Raw genomic sequence first — 21,825 nt, forward strand, 5'->3', positions numbered from 1 at the left:
GGTTAATGCGTTAATAAAGCTTTAACTTTGACAGCCTTAGTTATTACACATTCTTACACACATGTATGTTGAACATCTGAGGTATTGATGAAGTAACAAAGGAAAAAAGCCAAAAGCACTTACTCCTCAGACATTCTTTGACAATTTTACAGCCCAAAATACAAAAAAGATCCAGGCGGAATAGGTAACAAAGGGTTGAAGAAATATTGTCTGAACTGTCAGATGCAAACTGGCTGTGTGACATAACCGAGCATCTCGCTCAATTGAATAAGAAGCTGTAGGGACGCAAACAAGTCCCACCCAAAACTTGACCAATATAGTTGTGAACTGAGACAACCCTTATTGTTATTTTTGAGTACAGTTACAGTTGTGTGTTCATGCAGACACATAATAGCAATTTCATTACGAATTGAAAATGGGGGACCCTGATGTAAACAAGTCGAAAGTCTTTCTCTGGTCTGCATCCCCTTAACAATTGTGTGTATTGAGCTGTACTGTACTGTACTGTACTTTTGAACAAACTTAATGTCATACCTTGTATTTGATGATATTCTTCTTTGTTATTTACTTGAATGGTTTGATCATTGATTGATGGAGTAATATGGGGTTCTGATGAACTAAAATAATTTGTTAAAATAACATAAGCTAACATATATTTTTACATCTATGCAAATGCATATGCAATATGTATAACTTGAATAAGTAATAAATACAGAAACAACATGTTTAACAATATGTAAATGAGTAGCTACATTTATTTTACATTACATTAACATTTATACGGTCTTCGGCCGTTTGAGGGCAACCATAATGCTGATGTGGCCCTCTGTGAAAATGAGTTTGACACCCCTGCGTTAGATTCAAGTCCAGCCTGAAGACATGGCTCAAAAGGGACTATACTTTAACCGTCCTAGACACTTAGCTTAAGGCACCCTTGCATGTTGTATGAGTCTGTTATGTATATAAATGTTAAATGGTATATGTGATGTGTTGTGATGTCATGTTTTGTATGATGCATGTCACACTCCCCTACCCCCCTACAAGGACCACAATGGAAATAAGCTCTGAGCTTTTTTGTGTTTCATCCTTGGCAGTATATCCTGACTGTGCTTTCTGCGTGAACAGCTCTTGAGGCCATGCAACAGTAGACAATGCCCCAGACAAGTCAAGTCAAGTCAAGTCAAGAGTTTTAATTGTCACGGCATACAGGTATACAATGAAATGCGGGTGGTCTTGCCCGCAACGATGTGCAATACAGTGGTACATATAATAGAATCAAAAGAAGAAACAACATTGTGCAGTAACAGATAGCAGGTAACATGGAGTGACATCTCGGTATCTGTACATAGTTATTTACAGCGCATGTGTGACATGCTAGTTAGCTTTGGTAGTGCAATACACTGTTCCTGTTATTCTAATTTAAAGTGACCTTTCCTTTGGCCATAAGTGTGCGTGTGTGCGACATGAGTGTGTGCCCGCTCATGTTAAAGTGTTAAGTGGCTGCTCGTGTGTGAGCGTGCACAGTGTGCGTGTCGTGTGTGTGTTCATGTGTGCTTGTGTGTGGACAGTTCAATGTTCTGAGCACTCAATGTACATTGTTCATGGCTCTGATGGCCTTCTGCTTCGTCCGCTTCTTAACAGCGTCCCTCACTTCAAAGGCGCCGAACAGGTCCAGAGTTGTGTACTCAAATGGGTTGGCTCTTTGAGTGCGCTCATGAGGAAGGTCGGCCATCACCTGCTGGCACATCTTGGCCTTTCGCTTTCGACAGGCAAGGCAGTCGTTCAATACTGTCTTGACTACTCTTCGTCCATGCATAATCCACGTTTTCCTCCTTGTGTGTAGCAGAGTGGACGCGACACCTTCATGATTTTCTTCATGCGCTTCTCTGACCAGTAGGGCGGCCAGCCATGACTGAGATGGAACTAGCGGCACAGCCAGGGAACAAAATAAGCACCCGCCAAGCGCCAAATGCGTGTAGATTTAAGGTTTGGCGAGTAAAAATGAGAGGTCTGCCCGCCACCTGGCGTGTAGTTCATATCGATACTCTTATTTTGAAAATCCTGTGCGGGTCTCATTTCTGCCCCAAGCGCAGCTCCAGTCATAATATCTATGGCTCCGGCAGCTAGCAACGTTCGGTTAATATGATACTCTTATTTTGAAAAACCCTGTAGCAACTCCGCGAGTCATATCCACCCAGTCCGTGCTTCTGAAAGCAGAGCAGCAGTGCGCCTACACGACCCGAAATAAGTCTGTGGTGTTTTTTTTTTCTCACAACGGGTCAAATGCATCTACATGCTTTGCACCGTCACCATTCCTTTATGCCCACATCGCCCGAAATTAACGTTTATGTACCATTACAATCACTACAACGTTAGCGTAAGCTAACAAGCTAATCCTGATCAGAGGCAGAGGCGCAGAGCCATAGAGAACAGCAGACACAGTGTGGACTGGGGAAAGGGAAATGGGGGGGCACACTCCCCTTCCCTGTGTTTGTGCGTTTGGAAAGACGATGAAGTCACTAGTCAGGACTCAGGACAGGAGTATATTATAGTAAACTGAGGATTACTGAGGATGGACAGATAATGTTGATATTCAAATATAAAAAAGTTTCGAGAGGAGTGGAAGTTTGAAGACAGACTACAATATGATGCGGGGGTGGTGAGTTGAAACAGTGTGTGTGTGTCCCGACCGCACTTCTATGTTTCAATACATTATTTGCATTTAAAACTATTAACGCTGACTCATTCCTTCAGTCCACTCAAAATTATGCTAATATTCCTTATGTTGTTTATGATATTAATTGAAAATAGCATATGAGAGTATTATATAGTAATAATAACACATGGCGATATACTAAAAAGCTATTTATAATTTTTGGCTGGTAAAAAATCTGCCTGGCTGGTAGTTTTTCAAATCTACCAGCCAAATGGCTGGTAAGTCAAAAAGTTAAGTTTGTTCCCTGCCGCACAGCTGCTCCGTCCTCAGTCCAGCACTGTATTCTTCCTCCGCAGAGTAGGAGCCCTGTGCTCTCCTCCTTCCGAACCACCAAGCGATCCAGGGTTGGGTCACAGAACTCAACACCGTCTTGGGCCGCAAGAGCCAAATCCTGGAAAGCTGCTGCTCTTTCTTTTGCAGATAACTTTAGGCCTGCCTCCCACTTTGCTGTTCCGGGAGCCTGGCCGTTGCCACCCAGCCAGGTTTCCACTGCTCGTCTGATCCAGGCGACAATTCCGCACAACTTTGCGAGTGAACTGAACCTTTGGGGCTTCACAAGGCACACCAGATCCACGCTCCATCGTCTTTGCTGTGGGACAGGGGGGCAGATAGCAGCTTGGCTGGCAGCGTCGCTCGGGCCTGACAGCTGTTTGGACTGGTCTCTGGTGACCGCTTTCCTCTGGAGTCCTTTGATTTCATCAGCAACATAGGTGGCTATCTCGCTGGTGGTCTCCATGGGCCAGTCTGATTCCGGCATCCTCAGAAATCCGGGGCCCTCCTGCCACACTGACCCTTCGGCGAGTTCTTCCGGGGTTGCTTCCCTTGTGAGGATGTCAGCAATGTTCTCTTTCCCGTCGACCCACTTCCAGCTTTCCACCGGCACGGCCTTCTGGATTTCTCCGATTCGATTTGCAAAAAAGGTCTGATAGCCGTAGCTGTCCCTTTGGATCGCTCCTAGGATCGTTTGGCTATCCACAAAGTGCGTCCAGCATTCAACTTCGATGTGGCAGTGCTTCTCGAAATTTTCAGGCGAGAAGCAAAAACTGCTCCACACAGCTCCGCTTTAATGATGTCACCTTTCTGGTCGAGGGGGGTGAGCTTGGCTTTCGACTCGACCAGCCTTACCATGACCCCGTCTCCCACCGGAGATACTGTATGGCTACGTAGGATGCACTGCCATCGGATAAGGTGATCCCCATTGGACGGCCTATGGCTCCCCGGGGTGTGAGGCTTCTTTCAAACATGATTTGGCTAAGCCTCACATACTCCTCGAAAACCTCGATCGCTGCTTCTCGCAGACGTGGGTAGAGTCTTTTCCTGCTTCCTGAAAGGATTCTCTCACCAGCATTACTCCTTTCTGTTTAGCAGGTGAGGCAAGGCCGATGGGATCATAGAAACCAGCGATCTGGCTTAACAGCATGCGCCGGGTGAGAGGATTGGGTGTGCTGCTCCTGATCTCCTCCTCCCGTAGATCCAGCCCTGTTCTCATCTTCCCTCGCTTCTTTGAGAAGTTTATCGATGTCAGAACACAGAGCTTGTCTGTTTCGGGTTCGTATCCAACCCCCAGCGCCTTATTCTCCTCGTCCTGCATCTGGTTGGGAAGAATCAGGGTTCTGGGCGAGGTTGAGCGGCTTCTATTGGGGTCAGTGGAGTCCTTACTCCTCCCACTTTGACCCGTCCAGACCCACGGTTTGAGGGAGAAGCCGCCAGCTCTCAGGATCTTTTCCACTCCTTTGGTCGTCTCAATCATCTGTTCCTTTCCCAGTCGAGCCTCTGTGTTCCGGAAGGTTGCTTCCACTGCACGACGGTTGTTTGGTAGACTCGTTGGGTCTACTTATCCAAGGGTAGGCTGCATCCCAGTGAGGAGTGTTGCTGTGTTTGTCTGCCAGCACATAGGTGAGGCAGTCCTTTATTATTTTCTCGAGGTCCCTTTCTTCTCCAAGGGTCATCTCTTTGCCTCCTGGGGGACACTTGCTGCACTTGCAGCTCCCGCACTTCTGATCACAAGCCGCTCCGATGCTGTCCCACTTGAACCACTCAAACAACTCCTTGTTGGTGGCAGTGGTGTTGCTGAGGACCACGTCCTTTCTTGCTAGGTCTTCAGTCAGGCCTCTTGAGTCCACAAGGACCTCCTTGTACATCCTTGAGGATGTTCTCATGGATCTTGCGAAGTGAGTGTCGGACCGGTGCATAGTTAGATCGACCATTTCAAAGAGGTCAGGGTGTGTTCCGCCGACAGTCTTCCCCAGTGGTCCATCCCAGAGGACTAGATCTCCCTGTATTTTGACTGGCTGTGGGACCAATCGACCTTCCCTGTGGCTAATCAGGAGGTCGATACTTTCAGGACAAACCAGGTCTTCCGTGGCAACGTCAGGAAAGATTTTCCGCAGCTGTTGCGGAGGTCGATGAGGGCGCGGATCAACTGGCCAGAATTCGTTGTTACTTCCAGCAACATCATAACCACTGGGTATTCCTGTTCAACGCCAGTATTGATGCACATTGTAGTCGAGGCTCTGTTAGAAAACGCCTTTCTGACTTCTGCCCTTATGTTTTCCGGGACGTTAGAAAGGGCCTCTTCTTGGATGCTGGTCAGGCCTTTCTTCTCCACCTTTGAGCCTCATTGCCCCTCACAGCCGCTCTCCTTCCTCTGAGTAGTCGGCCTTGGGCAGAGCAGGTAGTTGTGTTGCGGCTCCTCTTTCCTACAGCCTGATTTGCTGCAGAGGAACCCTTGGGTGGATGCTCAAGCACCAATAGCATGTGCCATGAGCCCTTAGATTAGCCTTTTTCTTCGCCAGGTCCAACTCTTTGAAGGTTCTGCATGCAAAGAGCTTGCCAGGGTGCGCCTCATCGCCGCAGCAGGTGCAGGAGCTTAACTGCTGCTTTGTCTGAGGACCTCTTTGGCCTGAAGTGGCTCTGGAAAAGGATCTCCTCACTCCCTTATCCGGTTTGTTATCCAGGCTTTTCTCAGAGGAGTTCTTCTCTCCAGGACTTGCTTCTAGCTGGTCAAGCTCCTCCTTGCCTCCTGCTTTTTTAGGAATTGAAGCAAGCACTTAAAGTGGTCCTGGGGAACAAACCCGTTGGCGGGCTCTTTTTTGTGAGAAATCCATTCCTTCTTTAGGGAGCTAGGCAGTTTGCTTTCTAGGGACTGAGCGACCAAACGGTTCTTTATAACGTCCTCTTCTCCCCAAATCTGATTATCTAGAGCCCTCTCCACTGCCTGGATCAGTTCAATAGCCTTCCTTGGGTTGTTTCCCTTCACGGGGCTAGGCCCTGGACCTCACTTGCGATCAGCTGGACGATCCTAGCTTTATTCCCATACCTGTTGGCAAGGCGATTAAACATATCTGCATACTTGCAGCTAGATAAGACTAGGTCCCTTTTCACCTTCTCACTCAGGCTTGCAAGAAGGTGGAACCTTGTCACTCCAAAAGTCCTCTGCAGGTTCCCAAGCAGCTCAAGCTCCTCCCACTCCGCCTTCCACCGGTAATAATCGACCATGTCCCCAGAAAATGTGGAGAGGCGTGCTCTCTCAAGTGGAAACTTGACTCTGGGTTGCATATAAGGAAAGACGCCTTGTGGAGCATTTGGGTACCCTAGCGGTGTGCCTGCGACATTTGGTGCAGTGCTGGTCCCAGCCAGAGACTGGATACCGGCTCCAGAACTTCTTGGAAGTGGCCCCGACGGACCGAGCGGGTTTCCATGACCTGCAGCGATTTCCTGCTTGACACCGGGAGGCTCACTGAGAGAGAGGGGTTGATCATCTCTACTGGATCCAAGCGGATCTGGATGGGCCGGCACTTCAGTCTTTAAACTCTCCTCTTCCTCTTCCTCTTCCTCCTCCTCATTCTGGCTCCAAGCAAAGCCCTTTCGTGACTTCAGGTTCATCTGCCGCCATTTCCGCTCCCAGTCACTCTGTAAGTCTCTTAGCCTTCTTGCTTTTTAACACTAGCACAGCCGACAAGGGGTACATTTTCAACAAATGTATCCTTGTCACTCGGTCGAGCTCCAGCTCTGTCACTCAATGCCGTTTCCTAAAAGTACCCGTTTTATCTGGCACGGTTTCTGACATTTCAAAATGACTTCAGGAAAATGTAATTATTATTTTATTTTTATTTTTTTTGTATTTTATGGAAAATGTAATTAGAACGTTATTCCACATATGGGCTGTTGGAATAGACGAAAGTCACAGCACTTTGCGAGCGTCTAGCGCAGGGGTGGCCAACCCGTGGCTCGCGAGCCGCATGTGGCTCTTTGCCCGTCAATGTGTGGCTCTTCCATCCAAAAAAAAAATAATATTTTTATATTCAGAGGTAATTATATAGTTTACACTGTTTATTTTTCTCATATTTCTCATATAAGCTGTCGGGTCATCTGACCCGTTCCTGGCGGGAATTAGTGGAATTTTCTGCATGGCTGTGCTAGTGTTAAGCTCCTTTGTCTTGGTGCTGGAGACAAGACCTTCCCAAGCAGCCATTTTCTGCCCGAACCTGTGGATATTCTCGCCCAGGCTCTCCCTCTGCACATCAAAGTCCTCCGCTAGTAACTCCTTCAAATCCAGTGCTTCTAATTCAGCCCACTTCTTTTCTGCTTTCTCGGCATCCAATTTGATGTCATCTTCAGCGAATCTGGACCATAGTGCTTCTTTAGTGAGTGTAACCACTTCTTCATATCGGGTTGAGCACTTCGTTGTCTTCGCTTTTATGCTCTCGACTTCTTCTTTCACCTGGGAATCTGCGTTTTCTTCTGCCTCCATTTCGAGAGCATCGACGTATTCAGACCCTGTGTCGCTGACCCTACCAAAGTCCACAACAAGGCCTAACTCATCAATGAGATTCCTCTCCTCGAGCAGGTGAATCGTAAAAGCCAGCCTGTTGGTCCTCTTACTGAAGGCAGTCTGTGCGACCGAGCTCTTTCCCTTTAGGGATTCCAGCACAACTGAATCCATCCTCCTTTCTTAGAGCTGCCCAAGGTTTCTCCGACACTGGCAGGGGTTCTGTTGGACCTTTCCCTGACTCCGTGGCGCTCCTCTTCCAGGCAACACTCTTCGGGGCAGATTCAGCTGGACGCTTGGGCCCCTGGTTTATAACTGTCAAGTTTGTTCTTGTTTTCCCCACTCGAAGGGCTCAGGCAATGTGATAAAGGAAGGATATAACTGTGGCTTTTCTTTGACCTTAGTTTGTCATTTATTTGGTTGACAAATGGTTGTCACAATAGCAGTCACAATAGCAGGTTATAAACCTGAAAGTGTATGAAAGGAAATGTTTCAACATCAACATAACACATAGGCTATAATAATATCATAAATTATAATTAACATTAAAGGGGCTATGTACTGCTATTCCTAGCACTATTTGAGCAAATTTACACAATTCCTGTTAGTCTATTGAAGACATTTGTAAGGTTTTTTTCCAAAAAATGCATTGTTTTATATTTCTAATCAGTCCGCGCGGCAGCTTGTGGTTTTTTTTTTCTTTCTTTCAATCTCCCGTTTGCGGGTGTGTGGCGCGCGGCAGGTCCACCCCACCCCCCCAAGTGCTCTCTATCTCTCTCTCTCTCTCTCTCTCTCCCCATGCAGAGTATGAGGAAGTGGTTTCCACTCGCTGTGTACAGTCAGTCTAGGTAGAATGTGGGCGGGCATTAGCTACAACCACAGAGCCAATCACATCACTGTCTGCTACCCAGCGTCCGAATGACGTGACTCAGCCGTTCAAATAAAAATGGCCTGATTTACTGGAGGAGGAAAGGGGCTGAGCTGAAACAGAGCAATCCGCCAATATGGTATTTAGACACTAAAACACATTGATACGAACTCCTATTACTATAATACAATGCTAGAGACTGAAAAATGACATTTATAGTACATGTCACCTTTAATACATTTAGCCTATATTATATCAGTTCATTCAAATAAACAATTACCAAATGCATTTTCATTAAGAACATTCATTCAGCATTTACCAATACATTTTACATTGTGTATTATTATTATTTATTATTTTTATGTATTATATATATATATATATATATATATATATATATATATATATATATATATATATATATATATATATATATATATACATATTATTTATTTATTATTTATAAATTTTTTACACCAATAATCAACATTATTCTTTAAACTTAACCATGTCATGAATGTCATGCATCAAAAATTTTCAAACAATATATCCAACTGTTGTAATGTCAAACATTACAGGCCTACAGCCCATGCAACACTACAGACCGCAGACACACCATTTCCCAGGGTGCACCAGGGCCGCATGTTTCAATGCAAGTCCTCTGGGGCTGCCCCCATTACATAGATGCCAGACGGTAAACCAGTCAAGCCCTCCCGTGCTGCCCGCATAGATGCCTGATATAAATTATTATTTCTTTACTCCTAAAGTTCATTTAATTTCAATTTACTTTTGAAAATAGTTGCAAGGAGTACATTTTATCATTTAGGGGACATTTAAATTATACCATTTGTTTTGGATAAATAATATAGGTAATTTTGAGTAAATAAAATACATTTGGCACTTTTCTCCTAAAGAGTTCGACAGTAGGTTAGCCACAGTCACAGGGGCTTGAGAGGGTGGAGATTTCCTGTTTGCTTCTCACCATGATGCTCAAACTGTTTTCGCATCAAAATGACGCTAAACAGTTAATAGCTCCGTTTTCTCTCAGTTAGCTAAGAGATGGCCTATACCCTTCTATTATACAACCATGCTCTGATAAAGATAAAAATAATAATAATAATAAAATAAAATAAAATAAAAATAAAGCACCCCAGGCCATCAGTAACCTCTTAACACTCCTGCAATTTTGTTTTATCTAAAAGAATATTGCATAAAACGCCTGTCGATTGCATACCCAAAGTAATTTGAAAGCTATTCTTGAACCATTTATAGCACATGCATGAGTCTGGTCTCATTTTATGCTTTTTGGGGGGTTTTGGTGATCAAATATTGAACTATAATAATCAGTGCAGGAGCTCACTTATCCTGGAAAGACACTTTTATCACTGACTTAAAAGGCCCATACATCTGGCGGTCGGGTGGCGTAGCGGAGATTGCGCTCGTCACCAATGCAAGAGGCTGCGGTCTCGACTCCCGGAGTCAGCATTGTCTGCGGCTTGGGCCGATCGTCATACTAACTTGTTTGGCTGAGTTAGCGGGAGGGAAGTCGTGGGTGGTAATCTGGTGTTGTGGACAGCGACACCTACAGGTCAGGTCTGGGCGCCTGCTCAGCGAAAGGCAGGAAGTGGTGAAGGCAGCGTGACCTCCCACGCGTTACACTTCAAGTTCAAGTTTCAAGTTTCTTCAAGTTTCTCACCAATGAGAGTCCTCGCTGCCAGGTGAAAAGAGAGCCGCTGGCTGTCTCTGCATGTGTCGGAGGAAGCATGTGGTAGACTTCAGGGTTCCCTTGTACCGACCAGTAGGGGGAACATGCGCACAAAGACCAGGTAGGGGAGGGGGGGGGGGAATTGGCATAACGACTAAATTGGGATGGGAGGAAAAAGCATAGAAAAATCAGGCGGAGAAAAAGAGGATAAAAAAAAGGCCCATACATCTCCATAAATGTTCAGGGGGGAGAGAATAAGTGCTTACCCTACAGACCCCAAGAAGTGCTGTATATTCTGTATTGTTTAATATAAATGCATTTTTTATTCCAATCCCGATTTGTATTTGAGATTCCCAAATCCCATCGGACTTGACTTCTTCGTGTCCCTCAGTGAGTGTAATACCAGCAGTATATGTGCCACAGAGGTTTCTATCATCATCATCATCACCATTCACCACCCACGCTATGCATAAAATATATAGGTCCGTGCAGTGTTCATTTTGGCAGCTATTTTAATTTTAGTTTTAACCTTAGTCATGTGTCAAATGCTCCTTTTTCGTTTTCATCATATTTAGTCACATTCATTTATTTTTAGTTTAGTCCGTTTTAGTCAACTACAGGTCTGAGCATTTTAGTCTTAGTCAGTGTTGGTCTCGATTTTGTCTTTTTTGTTTTTGTCTAGATTTAGTCGCAGAAAACTGATGATTTTTGTCTGGTTTTCGTTAATAAAAAAAGGCATTTTATATTTTTATATTGTAAATAATGCAATTCTATTTATTAAGTATAGTCTAGCCAAAACCCTATCAGCTGATTCACAATAAGTTCAGTAGAAGGCTAGAAGCTCAATAGTAACCAAACATTCCTTGAAATGGTCAATAGATTCAGAAATTGATGGAATGGAACATATTCTGATTAAAATTGCTTATTTATTTTTTTAACCAACAAAGCAACATTAGGATAGTGTAAATACACAGTACACACTGATTGCAATTCTCACTGGGACCTACTGTACAAATTTAACACACGTCACACACACATTCCCTTTTGTCCGTCGAGTACAACCGTAGATCGCTGACGTCACTTTAAACTTAAAACTTAAAATGGCGGCCTCCATCTGCCACTGCACTTCTATGTGCATAAAGTGTGCTAACAAAATATCACAGCCCCTAAGACTGGGAGCATTCTAACTCTACTGAGCATGTACCCAACATTATATGAAAAATAAAAAGTCATTACGATGTTTTAGTGCGCTTCAAGCGCTAAAGGGATTCATTAACAACTTATACTAGTAGGACCCATCTCACTCTGTGTTAGTACTCGTCTGTGTCTTTTCTTTTCATATCAACCTTACCTTTATAAGTGAACATGGTCTTGTCCTTGTTGTATCCATGTGTAATGTTGATAGTAGTGGGTGTACACAGACGAAGGAGTATCTACGGGGGAGAGCATGTCTGTGTCTGGGATATAGGTGCTATTAGCTCTTCTCGCAGCCTAGTCATCCTCTTTAGCCTCCGTCGTCTTAAATGCTATGTTCTTTTGGTAGAACTCTTCGGCTGCCTCAGAAGTGTTGAGAGAGTAGCAGATTCCGTTCATGGTTATTGGTATAAGCTGTAGTCAAGAGAGACCTGAGACGCGGTTTTTAGCCTTGCGTAGCTTGGCTTTTAGCGGGCCATAAACGGTGAGGACCTTACCTATCGATTAGCCGGAAACGGAAATGGGAAATGCTGGAATAATAACGTGAATTATTCTAAAAGTTATAATTAATTTGTCTCATCTTGTTTTAGTCAACATAAATTAAGAGAGAATTCGTCATGGTTTTTGTAAAGTACATTTTTGTGTCCTCAGATGTAGTCAACTATAATGCATAAATAATTTAGTCACGTTAGTGTCACATGATCTACATTAACGTGACGTCACGTCTCATTGTCATCGGGGGAAAAAGCTTCGTTGACGACCATATTTAGTCATTATTTCCGTTGACAAAATTAACACTGGGTCCGCGGAGAGGCACGCTGAGGAGGCCGTGCAAACTGCAATGGAATATGGGGCATCACTCTCTCTTTACCTAATATTTTGATTATATCCTGACATTTTTCAGTTGGAAGGGCAGTCTATATGCGCAATGATACAAAAAAAATAAGTGCACTTTTTTTATGAGGCTCAAAAGGGCAGGTGCTCAAGCACCCCTTGGGCTCTATGTGTGCACGTGCCTGCCTACAGGTCCAAAGTTGATAACAATACCACAGAAAATTTGTGTTTAGATTCTAATGGTATGTATAGGTATGTTTATCCAAAATGGCCATTGGCACCAATGCATTGACACGCGCAGCAGATGTCGAACGAGTCTGGACCTTATCCGCAGATAGAAAACAATATATATCCTGGGAAATATCCCTCACGTGAGATATCGTCGTTTTCAGAATTTCATTGGCTACATAAACGGTCAATAATTTTCACTGTCAGAAGTGTTTGGTCCGGTCACCAGGAGGCGAAACCAGAGGTGGTCACTTTTTCTAAAATGATGGTCGTTGGCTGTTTGGTCTTATAACCCGAAACTGGAAGCATGTAATAGGCCAAGTAGGATGTCAATCAAACAGTGGCCATCTTAGCTTTCAACCGATTGGTTCAGAGACACTAAAACAGCGGGACACATCAAACAAGGGCAAATGCGCTGCAATGTGCGATGGCCCACCTTCGGGCCGTCGGACCGTTAGGAGACAGAAAGTGAAACTAACCAGGAGGTGGGTCACTAAGGACCTTGTTGTGTTGTTGCTGTACAGGTGAGGAGATAGGCATGCTGGAGGACATGGAGGTCGGAATCTCCGATCTGCACAGAGTCACATTCAAGATCACAGAGGCCAAGACAGACGACCTGAGTGACCTGCAGCCCGTAGTCTGTGGCAGACGGTAAGAGTTACTTGTGTTTTTTCTTTTTCTTTAGTTTGGCAAGTGAATTCATATCAAGTTCACAAATATGCCCCAAAAAAAGGGGGATATCCCAAAACTGATACTGATATTACTGCATAATTGGGCTGATGGCTGCCAAAACAGGATATCCACATCGGACGATTTCCCAAATTATAAAGTCCAATACTAAGAGCCTGTAACATGATATAAATCAAAGCAAAGCAACTTGATTTTCATGTTTGGTTCATAGAAGCATGTTACAGTAGTTCTCTCTCTAATGGAGAACTGTTGTTCAATGACCCCAAACTAATGGTCTCTAACGCCATAGCCTACTGTTCAATAAAGTGATGGATCTGACATTTGCTATTGGTATCAGGTTGGTACTTCAAGTTAAAGTGCTCATATAAATACTTAGCCCCTTACGTAACTGCGATGTGCAAGCCAGGGGCTGGCTTTTTAATACACAGTCACTCTCAGCTATGTTGCTACCAGGCTCGTTTGGAGCACCAAGCACTGCTTCCCAGCTCGGGGTGGGTCAAAAATATATCAGATATGAATTTCAAAGCTACCCAGCGTACAATATGGGTTTCACACAGCGAGGCGCTGGGGTCTGGAAGCTCGGAGTAGCTAATAAACAGTTTAAATCATTGTTACAAAACGAGTGGTACTCAGAGCGAGCTGTGTATTTCCGCTGTTGGTGTCACAGCGCATGCGCACCAGGCAGCCAAAATACGGAAATACACGGCTCGCTCTGTGATGCCGCGTTCACGTTACGTGGGAAGAAGCGGAAGAACCAGCTTCCGACTGGGAAAAACCATTCACGTCAGCCTCCTAGTGGTAATTCCTACTAGGACATATGGGATTTTTTTTATAGACCCCGATATCTCTCACTTCGCGTCACGAATTTCGGAAGTTTCGTTTCGTGAAGGCTTCCTAGTTGTAGCAACGAGATGTCCTCTGGTTCTTCCGCTTCTTCCCACGTAATGTGACGCGGCATCACAGAGCGAGCCGTGTATTTCCGTATTTTGGCTGCCTGGTGCGCATGCGCTGTGACACCAACGGCGGAAATACACGGCTCGCTCTGAGTACCACTCGTTTTGTAACAATGATTTAAACTGTTTATTAGCAACTCCGAGCTTCCAGACCCCAGTGCCTCGCTGTGTGAAACCTATATTGTACGCTGGGTAGCTTTGAAATTCATATCTGATATATTTTTGACCCACCCCGAGCTGGGAAGCAGTGCTTGGTGCTCCAAACAAGCCTGGTAGCAACATAGCTGAGAGTGACTGTGTATTAAAAAGCCAGCCCCTGGCTTGCACATTGCAGTCACGTAAGGGGCTAATAAATACTGTAATATATATATAATGAATGAATGAGTTTATTTATTTCGAACATAAATGAAAGACAAATGAAATAGATTTTAAATAAATTATAAAACAATAAAGTAATAAACAGATAAAAAATATTATGCAACTCATATTAGCTCATTTTAATACAACCCAAATTTTCACACTATTAAAAGAACATATTATTATGAAAAGAAAATATCAGTAATAATACTAATGATATTCCTGCCGAGCACTAGCCCCTTGACAGGGACGCCAGGGCTCAAGCGGTCAACACAACGCATCCTCATCCATATACCTCTGAGATATAATCATTTTATATGTTTTTAATAAGTAATTTATATTTGTGCTTTGTTTTAATTCCACACTCAAACCATTCCACAGATTCACTTCACAAACTGAAATACACTCTTCATTGTTGAATTAACAGCCTGTTTCTTGAAGTAAGACTCTCCTCTTAAATTGTAACCCCCCTCTCTATCACATAAAAATTTTGGGATGTTACCCGGGAGTGAATTGTTTCGTGCTCTAAAGTGCAGTCTTAAATTCAGCCAGGTCCCTGAGTTTCATGGCATATGGTTTTAAACACCAACAACAGTGTTCCAGATATCCTACCTTATTGTAGGGCTATCCCCGACTAAGGATTTGGATGGTCGACTATGATTGGCAAAAATGTGCCGTTAGTCGACTATTGGTCGACAAAAAAAAATGAAATGTTTTAATATTTTTAATATTTAAAACGTTTTTTTTTTTTTTTTTTTTTTATCATTCCATTTGGGCTGTGGGGGGGGGGGTGCTTAATGTCTGAAGGAGTCGACTGAAGGCTTCTTGTCCTCTGCAAAAGTATGCAATTGGTCCACTGATGGATACATCTTGATATTTGTCTAGTGTGTTCATTAGATGGGTGAAATCCTCTTTCAGTGCCTCTGTGCCTGTTTTCGTAGGCAGTTAGCCTCTGGTATGCATGCCATTAGCGTTAGCCACGCTTCTAGGCCTCTTTTCTTTTGGAAAGAATGATAAAAAAATTATAATAATAATAATAATATATATATATTTTTTCTATTCGACTAAGAGGTTGGCTAGTCGACTACGGCTCCTTTCGACCGATTAGTTGACTAATCGACTAATAGGGGTCAGCCCTACAGTACCTTTTTTTTTGTATTTTATTTTTTAATTATTTTTTAAACAAACACATAAACAAACATGACAACACACGATAAGATATACAAGCATTAGTTGTCAGAGCACATCCAATGAAATCACATTTTAGTTAATTGTCTTATATAAGATATACCCCTAATACCTGTTATCTAAAAACCTACACACATATGCTCCAGCTCGAACCCCCCCCTCCCGGACCCCACCTTGGGTAGTACCTCCATTATCCCTCGCACCTAACCAGACACTACTGTACCATTATAAGCTAGCTTTTATTCTCTCCACCACTTCTAACCACATTGACATTTTGGATTCATTGAGACCCAGAATTCTTGCTGTAGATATTTCTTGATAAATCACATCGAGATATGTAAGAAACCAAACTTTCCGGCAAATTTTTTCCGGTTGAAACCAGCGTGATGCAATCAGCTTTTTAGCTACTGTGATACCCGATAAAACCAATCTCTTTAGCTGTGGATTTACTGCAAACTCAAAAACATCATTCAATAGTAATACCGAGGGGTGTACAGGTATATTCCAAGATACGAGTTTTGATAATTGTTGGGTCACATCTTTCCAGAATGCCTTAACTGGTGGGCAGTCCCAATACATGTGCATAAATGTCCCTTCGTCCCCATTTGTACATTGGGAGCATTTGGAGTCTTGTTTAAGACCCATTCTGCTCAGTCTTATAGGAGTCAAGTATGTCCTGTGAATATAGTTAAGATTGATTTGTTGATGGTCCGGGTTCCTTGATGTAAGTCGGACATTTGCCCAGGCTCCTTGCCAATCAAAGTCATTTTCCAGGTCTGGTATATCCCTCCTCCAGGCAGAGTCTAGTTGGAGGGTTTCATACGAGGACGTTAGTAATTGATGATAAAAATCTGAAGCCCTACAGTACCTTATTGATAATCCTAATTGCTCTTTTTTGTAGTGTGCATAATGGTTATATAACTTATAAGTGTTACCCCAAATCTACACACAGATATGGTACTACTAGTGAGCAATATAGAATGTACAGTGATTTATGATCCAATATGTGTTTGGTTTTCCCTAGTACTGCAGTGCTCCTTGCGATTTTTGTTTGTATGTAGTTTATGTGAGGTTTCCAGCAGATTTTGTGGTTCAGTATCACACCTAGAAATGTATTTGCATACACTCTTTCAATGTTAACATAATCTATTGTCATTTGTACTTGCGTGTCTATTTTTTACGATTTCCAAATAACATAAGTTTGGTTTTACTCAAATTGAATGACAATTTAACAAAGAACAAAACACATTGGTATCATCTGCCAATAAAACAAATTTCAAAATATTGGATACACTACTATGTCATTGATGTATAAAATAAACAATAAAGGTCCTAACACTGATCCTGTGGGACTCCACAGGTGATATCGGCATGTGATGATGTATGGTCACCCATCTGCACAAACTGTTGCCTATTCCATAACTATTCAACCAGTTTAACGCCACTCCCCCCCTTATTCCATACCTTTAAAAAAAATTCAGTAATATGTCATGATTAATGGTATTGAATGCTTTTTTGAGGTCTAAGAATACTCATACTACATGTTTCTTATTATCTAAACTGTTGGTGATTTATTCTGTTAACTCCATTAATGCCATTGCTGTTGATCTGTTAGCTCTGAAACCATAGTGACTATCTGTTCTGTATCACACTAGCTCACGCTCAGCGTCTCATGCATATATCTCTCTTCAGCATATATACACTGAATAAATTTCAAAATGTACCTTTAAATGCCAGCATTCATCTGGCCACACCCCCATCCGCTTACCTATATAAGCAGGGGTGGTGCCACACACTCATCTCCTTCTCAAATTTCATCACAAGCAACGTGTTGCTATATGCCCACTTGACGTGGAGAAAAATATTAGCTGGAAAAGCAATGTTTACGAGGAAAGGAAGAACAAGGAGATACGTTGACATCATATCTTTATTTTCTCTCTCACTATTTTCGAGAAAATACGGCGATATTGTCTTCGTCACTGGAGTGTCTGGAAAATGGTGATCATTCTAAAAATCCTCCACCGGTTTTCGTATTGGGAGCACGCCGCTGCATGCCTCTCAACTGCAGTTCCTTGCTGTGTTGGTTGGGGTGAAACCTTTCAGGACACAGCTGAACTGTAGGATGCGCCGCTGTTGTGAGAAGCGGTGGGTTTCAGGTTGGGTGAGTACTGTTTGCTTGCGGCTCCACTTGTCTGTTAGTGCTATGGGGGCTAACTGACAATGTTTACGAACACCGGCCCCAGTTTAAGGTCTTTTGGTTCAGCCTCTTGGGCAGCAGCGGAAGACCTTGATCTGAAGCCCATTATAGTTTGACTAGTGGGCCACGACCATTAACACTGGTGATCCCTGTGTTTTCTGGACGAGTGGATATCTCTCTGTCACCGTGTTAAGGCCCCATCTTTCATAGCCAAATGAGAGTATTCCCTCACGAGGAGATATGCTTTGCACTAGATAGTACTGTACATTAGTACACTGCATAGTATTGTGTATTGTATATTATATGGTAACTCAGAACATTGTACATATGTCTATACCGAACACTGTGACCTCATTTTTCTTCTTCTAAATTCATGCTATATTATGTTATTATGTTATTTGATACTATCTTGTCTAGCACAGTCTCTGGAGCGTAACAGTAAGAAGCATTTTGTATGAAAGTATTCTGTACTTCTGTATGACAACTATTAAAGAACTTGAACTTGAACTTGAACTTGATGGGCATAGATGTTCTTTAGCGGAAGATCTGTGTTCAAAGTCAGCTACACAGGCCAGTTGGGTATTGTGCTGGCTCCGTCGGGTGTTGGTAAAATCACCGTTGTAAAACTGTGTTAACATCTTGTTTCTCTTTTCTCTTAAAAAGTGAGGAGGGTTTCAGAACGGCGGCCTGTCTGGGTGAGTGTTATATCATTGTGTACAAGTTCAGGTGATAGCTGCTTAGCTTACGGTTAGTGGGCCTACTGTTAGCCAGTCAGCTGTTAGCTGCGGCGCTAGCCTGCTGTGATCACTAGGAAACGTTAGCTTGCTGCTATCGGCCAAGGCCCAGCGCGGGGTGGTTCCGGCTCCTCGCGCGCCGCCGCGAGCTCCCCTCTGGTCGCGTGCGCCGTTCGCTCGGCGTCTCGCGGGCAGGGGCAGTAGCGACCGACGGTTGGAGCGGCCGTTAGCTTAATGCTACTCTGTTGAGCGTGCTTTGATTATAACATGTTTTAAACACTCTTGAATACGACGTCATCTTTGACAGAGGATGTTCGTCGAACCTGCCCTGGGCCAGGACGGCAAAGCCTGCGTCTACAAAGGGGACCGTAGCGACGGGTTGGAGCGGCGACGCTGCCCAGATCGAACAACACAGGACGGCTGTGTTTTCTACGGTGTCTTGAGACTGCACTTCGTTGATCTACGCTCCGGGTAGGCCAGGTCTGACCAGACCTTGTACACTTCTTCTGGCTTTCCCTTCTAAATGTTTTGTAAATAACGATGTTTTCCAAAACAAGTGTTACTGCACTACATTTAGGATACGACGTGAGTTGTGTGTGAATTGTCTTGTCACTAGGTATTTAGCTTCTCCGTGCAAATCGGGTTGTTGTTTCAGATGTGAAAATGATCTGGTTTGTTGTGTTGAGAAACATCATGTGTGTTTATATGTACCGTGTACTCACAACTAAGGGGGTTAACTAACCTATAAAGCTATGCTTAGTGACAAATGAGTAAAGAATGTTCTTTCTTTTCTCAGCCTGTAATGACAATGAACAGTGTGTTCACATATTAACAGGTTTTCCTGTTTTAACTGGCCGTATTAAGGGTAAAGTAGGAGGATTGTGTTTTTCCCCTGGTTACCTGGGGACTTCTTCATCCTCCTATCAGACATGTTGTTGCACTGCATTGTGTCTCTGTGTGGTAGGGATGCAATGTAACCCTTAGCTTGATTGCTGAGGTTGTGCTAAAACTGCTGGAGAAACTTTAATTTCCTAAAAGAAAAGATTGTTTGGTCGCTTTCGTGTGTGCTTAGCAAGGCCTGTGGCCGATACTAATCGAGAATTATGTATTCTCTCATTATGAAAAACCTCTGTAGAGTGTTTTTGCCATTTTTTGTAGGTGATGATGGGTTGTGTGTGTCATGTGACCTACAACTGGGTTAGACTGGCCACAGAAGCACATGTGTAAGTTTGGTACCGGGGCTCTTGAAGAGCCCTCTCTATTCTGTGTTTTTTTTCCTTAGTAAAAATCAGATAGCAGGTTAGCTCATGCGCTGTGTGAAGCTGTCAGACGCTTCATAGAGCTGACTATGACTGTGTCATATTCTCTTTTTGTCATTACATCGTATCATGGGTGTGGGGTCGTAAAGGGGTGAACTGGTAACCTTTCCTTCCCCTTTTTTCTGTTGGTCAGGGGTAAACCCACCTGTCCTTCAAGGTTCCTGTCACGTTGCGGTTCGGCACGTTACAGGGTGAGGGGGGGGGGGGGGGGGGAGGGAGTTTCCTGGTCACACGGCCTGAATATTGGGCGTGTGCACCGCAGAAATTCCCCCGCCATAGAGTACGTCACCGTGCGCGTCTCTGTTGGTAGGACTTCCGTGTGCTGTTCAGGTCCATGTGATGGATCTGTTTCGGGGGGTGGTCAGGGCTCCTCCTCACCAAGCTCCTATTCGGGCCTTCTGTGAGTTGGGACTCCTCCTTCCATGTGAGGGAGCCTCCTTCAGAGTACAGAGCCTCCTCCTCAGATTGTCAAGGTGAGTGGACCCTCTAGAAGGAGTCCTACTCTATTGTGTATGTATTCGATTCAATTTGATTATTAAGTGTGTATGGGTTCAGTGCCTCCTCCCCGGAGAGCCCTAAATCCAATTTTTTACATGGCTCAAGGTGCAATATATTCTTTTCAATCTGTACAGCTCGCGTGGGAAGTCTCTCTGGGGATTCCCGTCTCCTTCCTATGGGAGGGTGGTGGGATGTAAAAATGTGAAAAATTTTACCCCCGGCTGTGTAGACTGGGATACATACTGTTGGTGCTTCCTTCTTTTCTACTAAAAAGAGTTGGAGTTAGGAAGTGTCACACCCCTCTTGTCGTTCCCCATGGCGCCTTGGGGATTCAATGACAGGTCTAAATAGCCTGTTCATTGATGTGGGTGTGTCCCGACGCACGTATAGTGCTAGCTCGGGGTGTTCTGTAAACAGGCGACTGACTGGCACGCATTGGTTGCTTGAGGTTAAAACGGCGTTTTTATAAAGCAACTGGGATGGAGGTTTTTCCTCTTCCGACGACCAAATCCAACGACCTGGTTTTTGTTATCGACGGATTCTCGTTCATGTCTGGGGGATGATGACGGAATGGATCTGAACATATGTAGAGGGGTCTCACGCCCTGGGGGTGGGCCACCGGGCGCGGTTCGCCCGAACGTCTGGGTGGCGCCTTCTTTTCATGTTTAAGATCAACACGCATATCTGCCCTTTCTCCTGGAGTAGGCATGTCGGCGTGGTTAGGGCACGGAACTGGTTCTGGTCACGCTGGTCCGGATCAGTTGAACCCGTTGTCCGCCGGGGATGCACATCTGTTGTTCTGGTACCCTGAGGGACTTGGGCTTTTTTCAGGGGGAAAAATGCCAGGTTGGTCCGGGTGTCACAGGGTTAAGCACTATGGAGACCCTGGTTGGGTACGTTTTTTACTCAGCACTGTCGTAATGGCTTACGGCCATGCCAACCTGTACACGCTCGATCTCGTCAGATCTCGGCCGTTACACAGGTTGGTCCTGGTTAGTACTTGGTTGGGAGACCGCCTGGGAATACCAAGTACGGTGTGCTTGGGGTTGGTTCTCCATTCTTTTTCACTCCTCTCTCACGCATGGCGAAGAGGGGCCTGTTGGGGTGGTCTTTGACCTCCTCTGGTGACCCTGTGCTTCCCGTATTGCCGGGCCCGGTCCGAAGTAATGTTTCGTCGACCCGTAGGCCTGGGTTAACCCTTTTTTGAAAAACTGAAACACTTGTACTGCGGTATAGCCGGTGTATACCCGCAGGTGTGTTTTGGAGTTTTTTCTTGAGGGGTTATAGGAACAACCACCGCATTGGGTAACACCAAGGTGGTTGATTCCCTGGTGTGTTGGAGCAGTGTCAACTCCCGGGTTCACCGTTTGAGGGTGCCCCTGCACGTTCATGACGTCTGCCAATCGTGTCAGCCTTCTCTGCCTCAACCCCTCTGGGTGTTATTTTTTTTAAATGGAGGCTTGGTCATGCAACACCGCCAGCTTACGCCCCTTCCGCCGGGGCGGCTGTGTTCAGCTGTCCCCTCTGGCGCCTGTCTCGTCCGCAGTCTCCAGGCTAGGGTTAATAGCCTGTT

General features: G+C 44.4%; 1 protein-coding gene across 1 annotated transcript in view; it reads left to right on the forward strand.

Annotated features, from left to right (window-relative positions):
- Nucleotides 1-21,825, forward strand: part of inpp4b (inositol polyphosphate-4-phosphatase type II B) — a gene marked incomplete at its 5' end in the record, with an annotated part of 822,779 nt that overhangs the window by 774,239 nt on the left and 26,715 nt on the right. The window contains one exon of the mRNA XM_084318315.1: nt 12,841-12,967. Coding sequence (XP_084174441.1) covers nt 12,841-12,967 — 127 coding nt within the window. The remainder of the gene's footprint in view (nt 1-12,840; nt 12,968-21,825) is intronic.

The sequence above is a fragment of the Notolepis coatsorum genome (genome assembly GCF_963971535.1).
Source record: "Notolepis coatsorum genome assembly, chromosome: 7".
NCBI lineage: Eukaryota > Metazoa > Chordata > Actinopteri > Aulopiformes > Paralepididae > Notolepis > Notolepis coatsorum.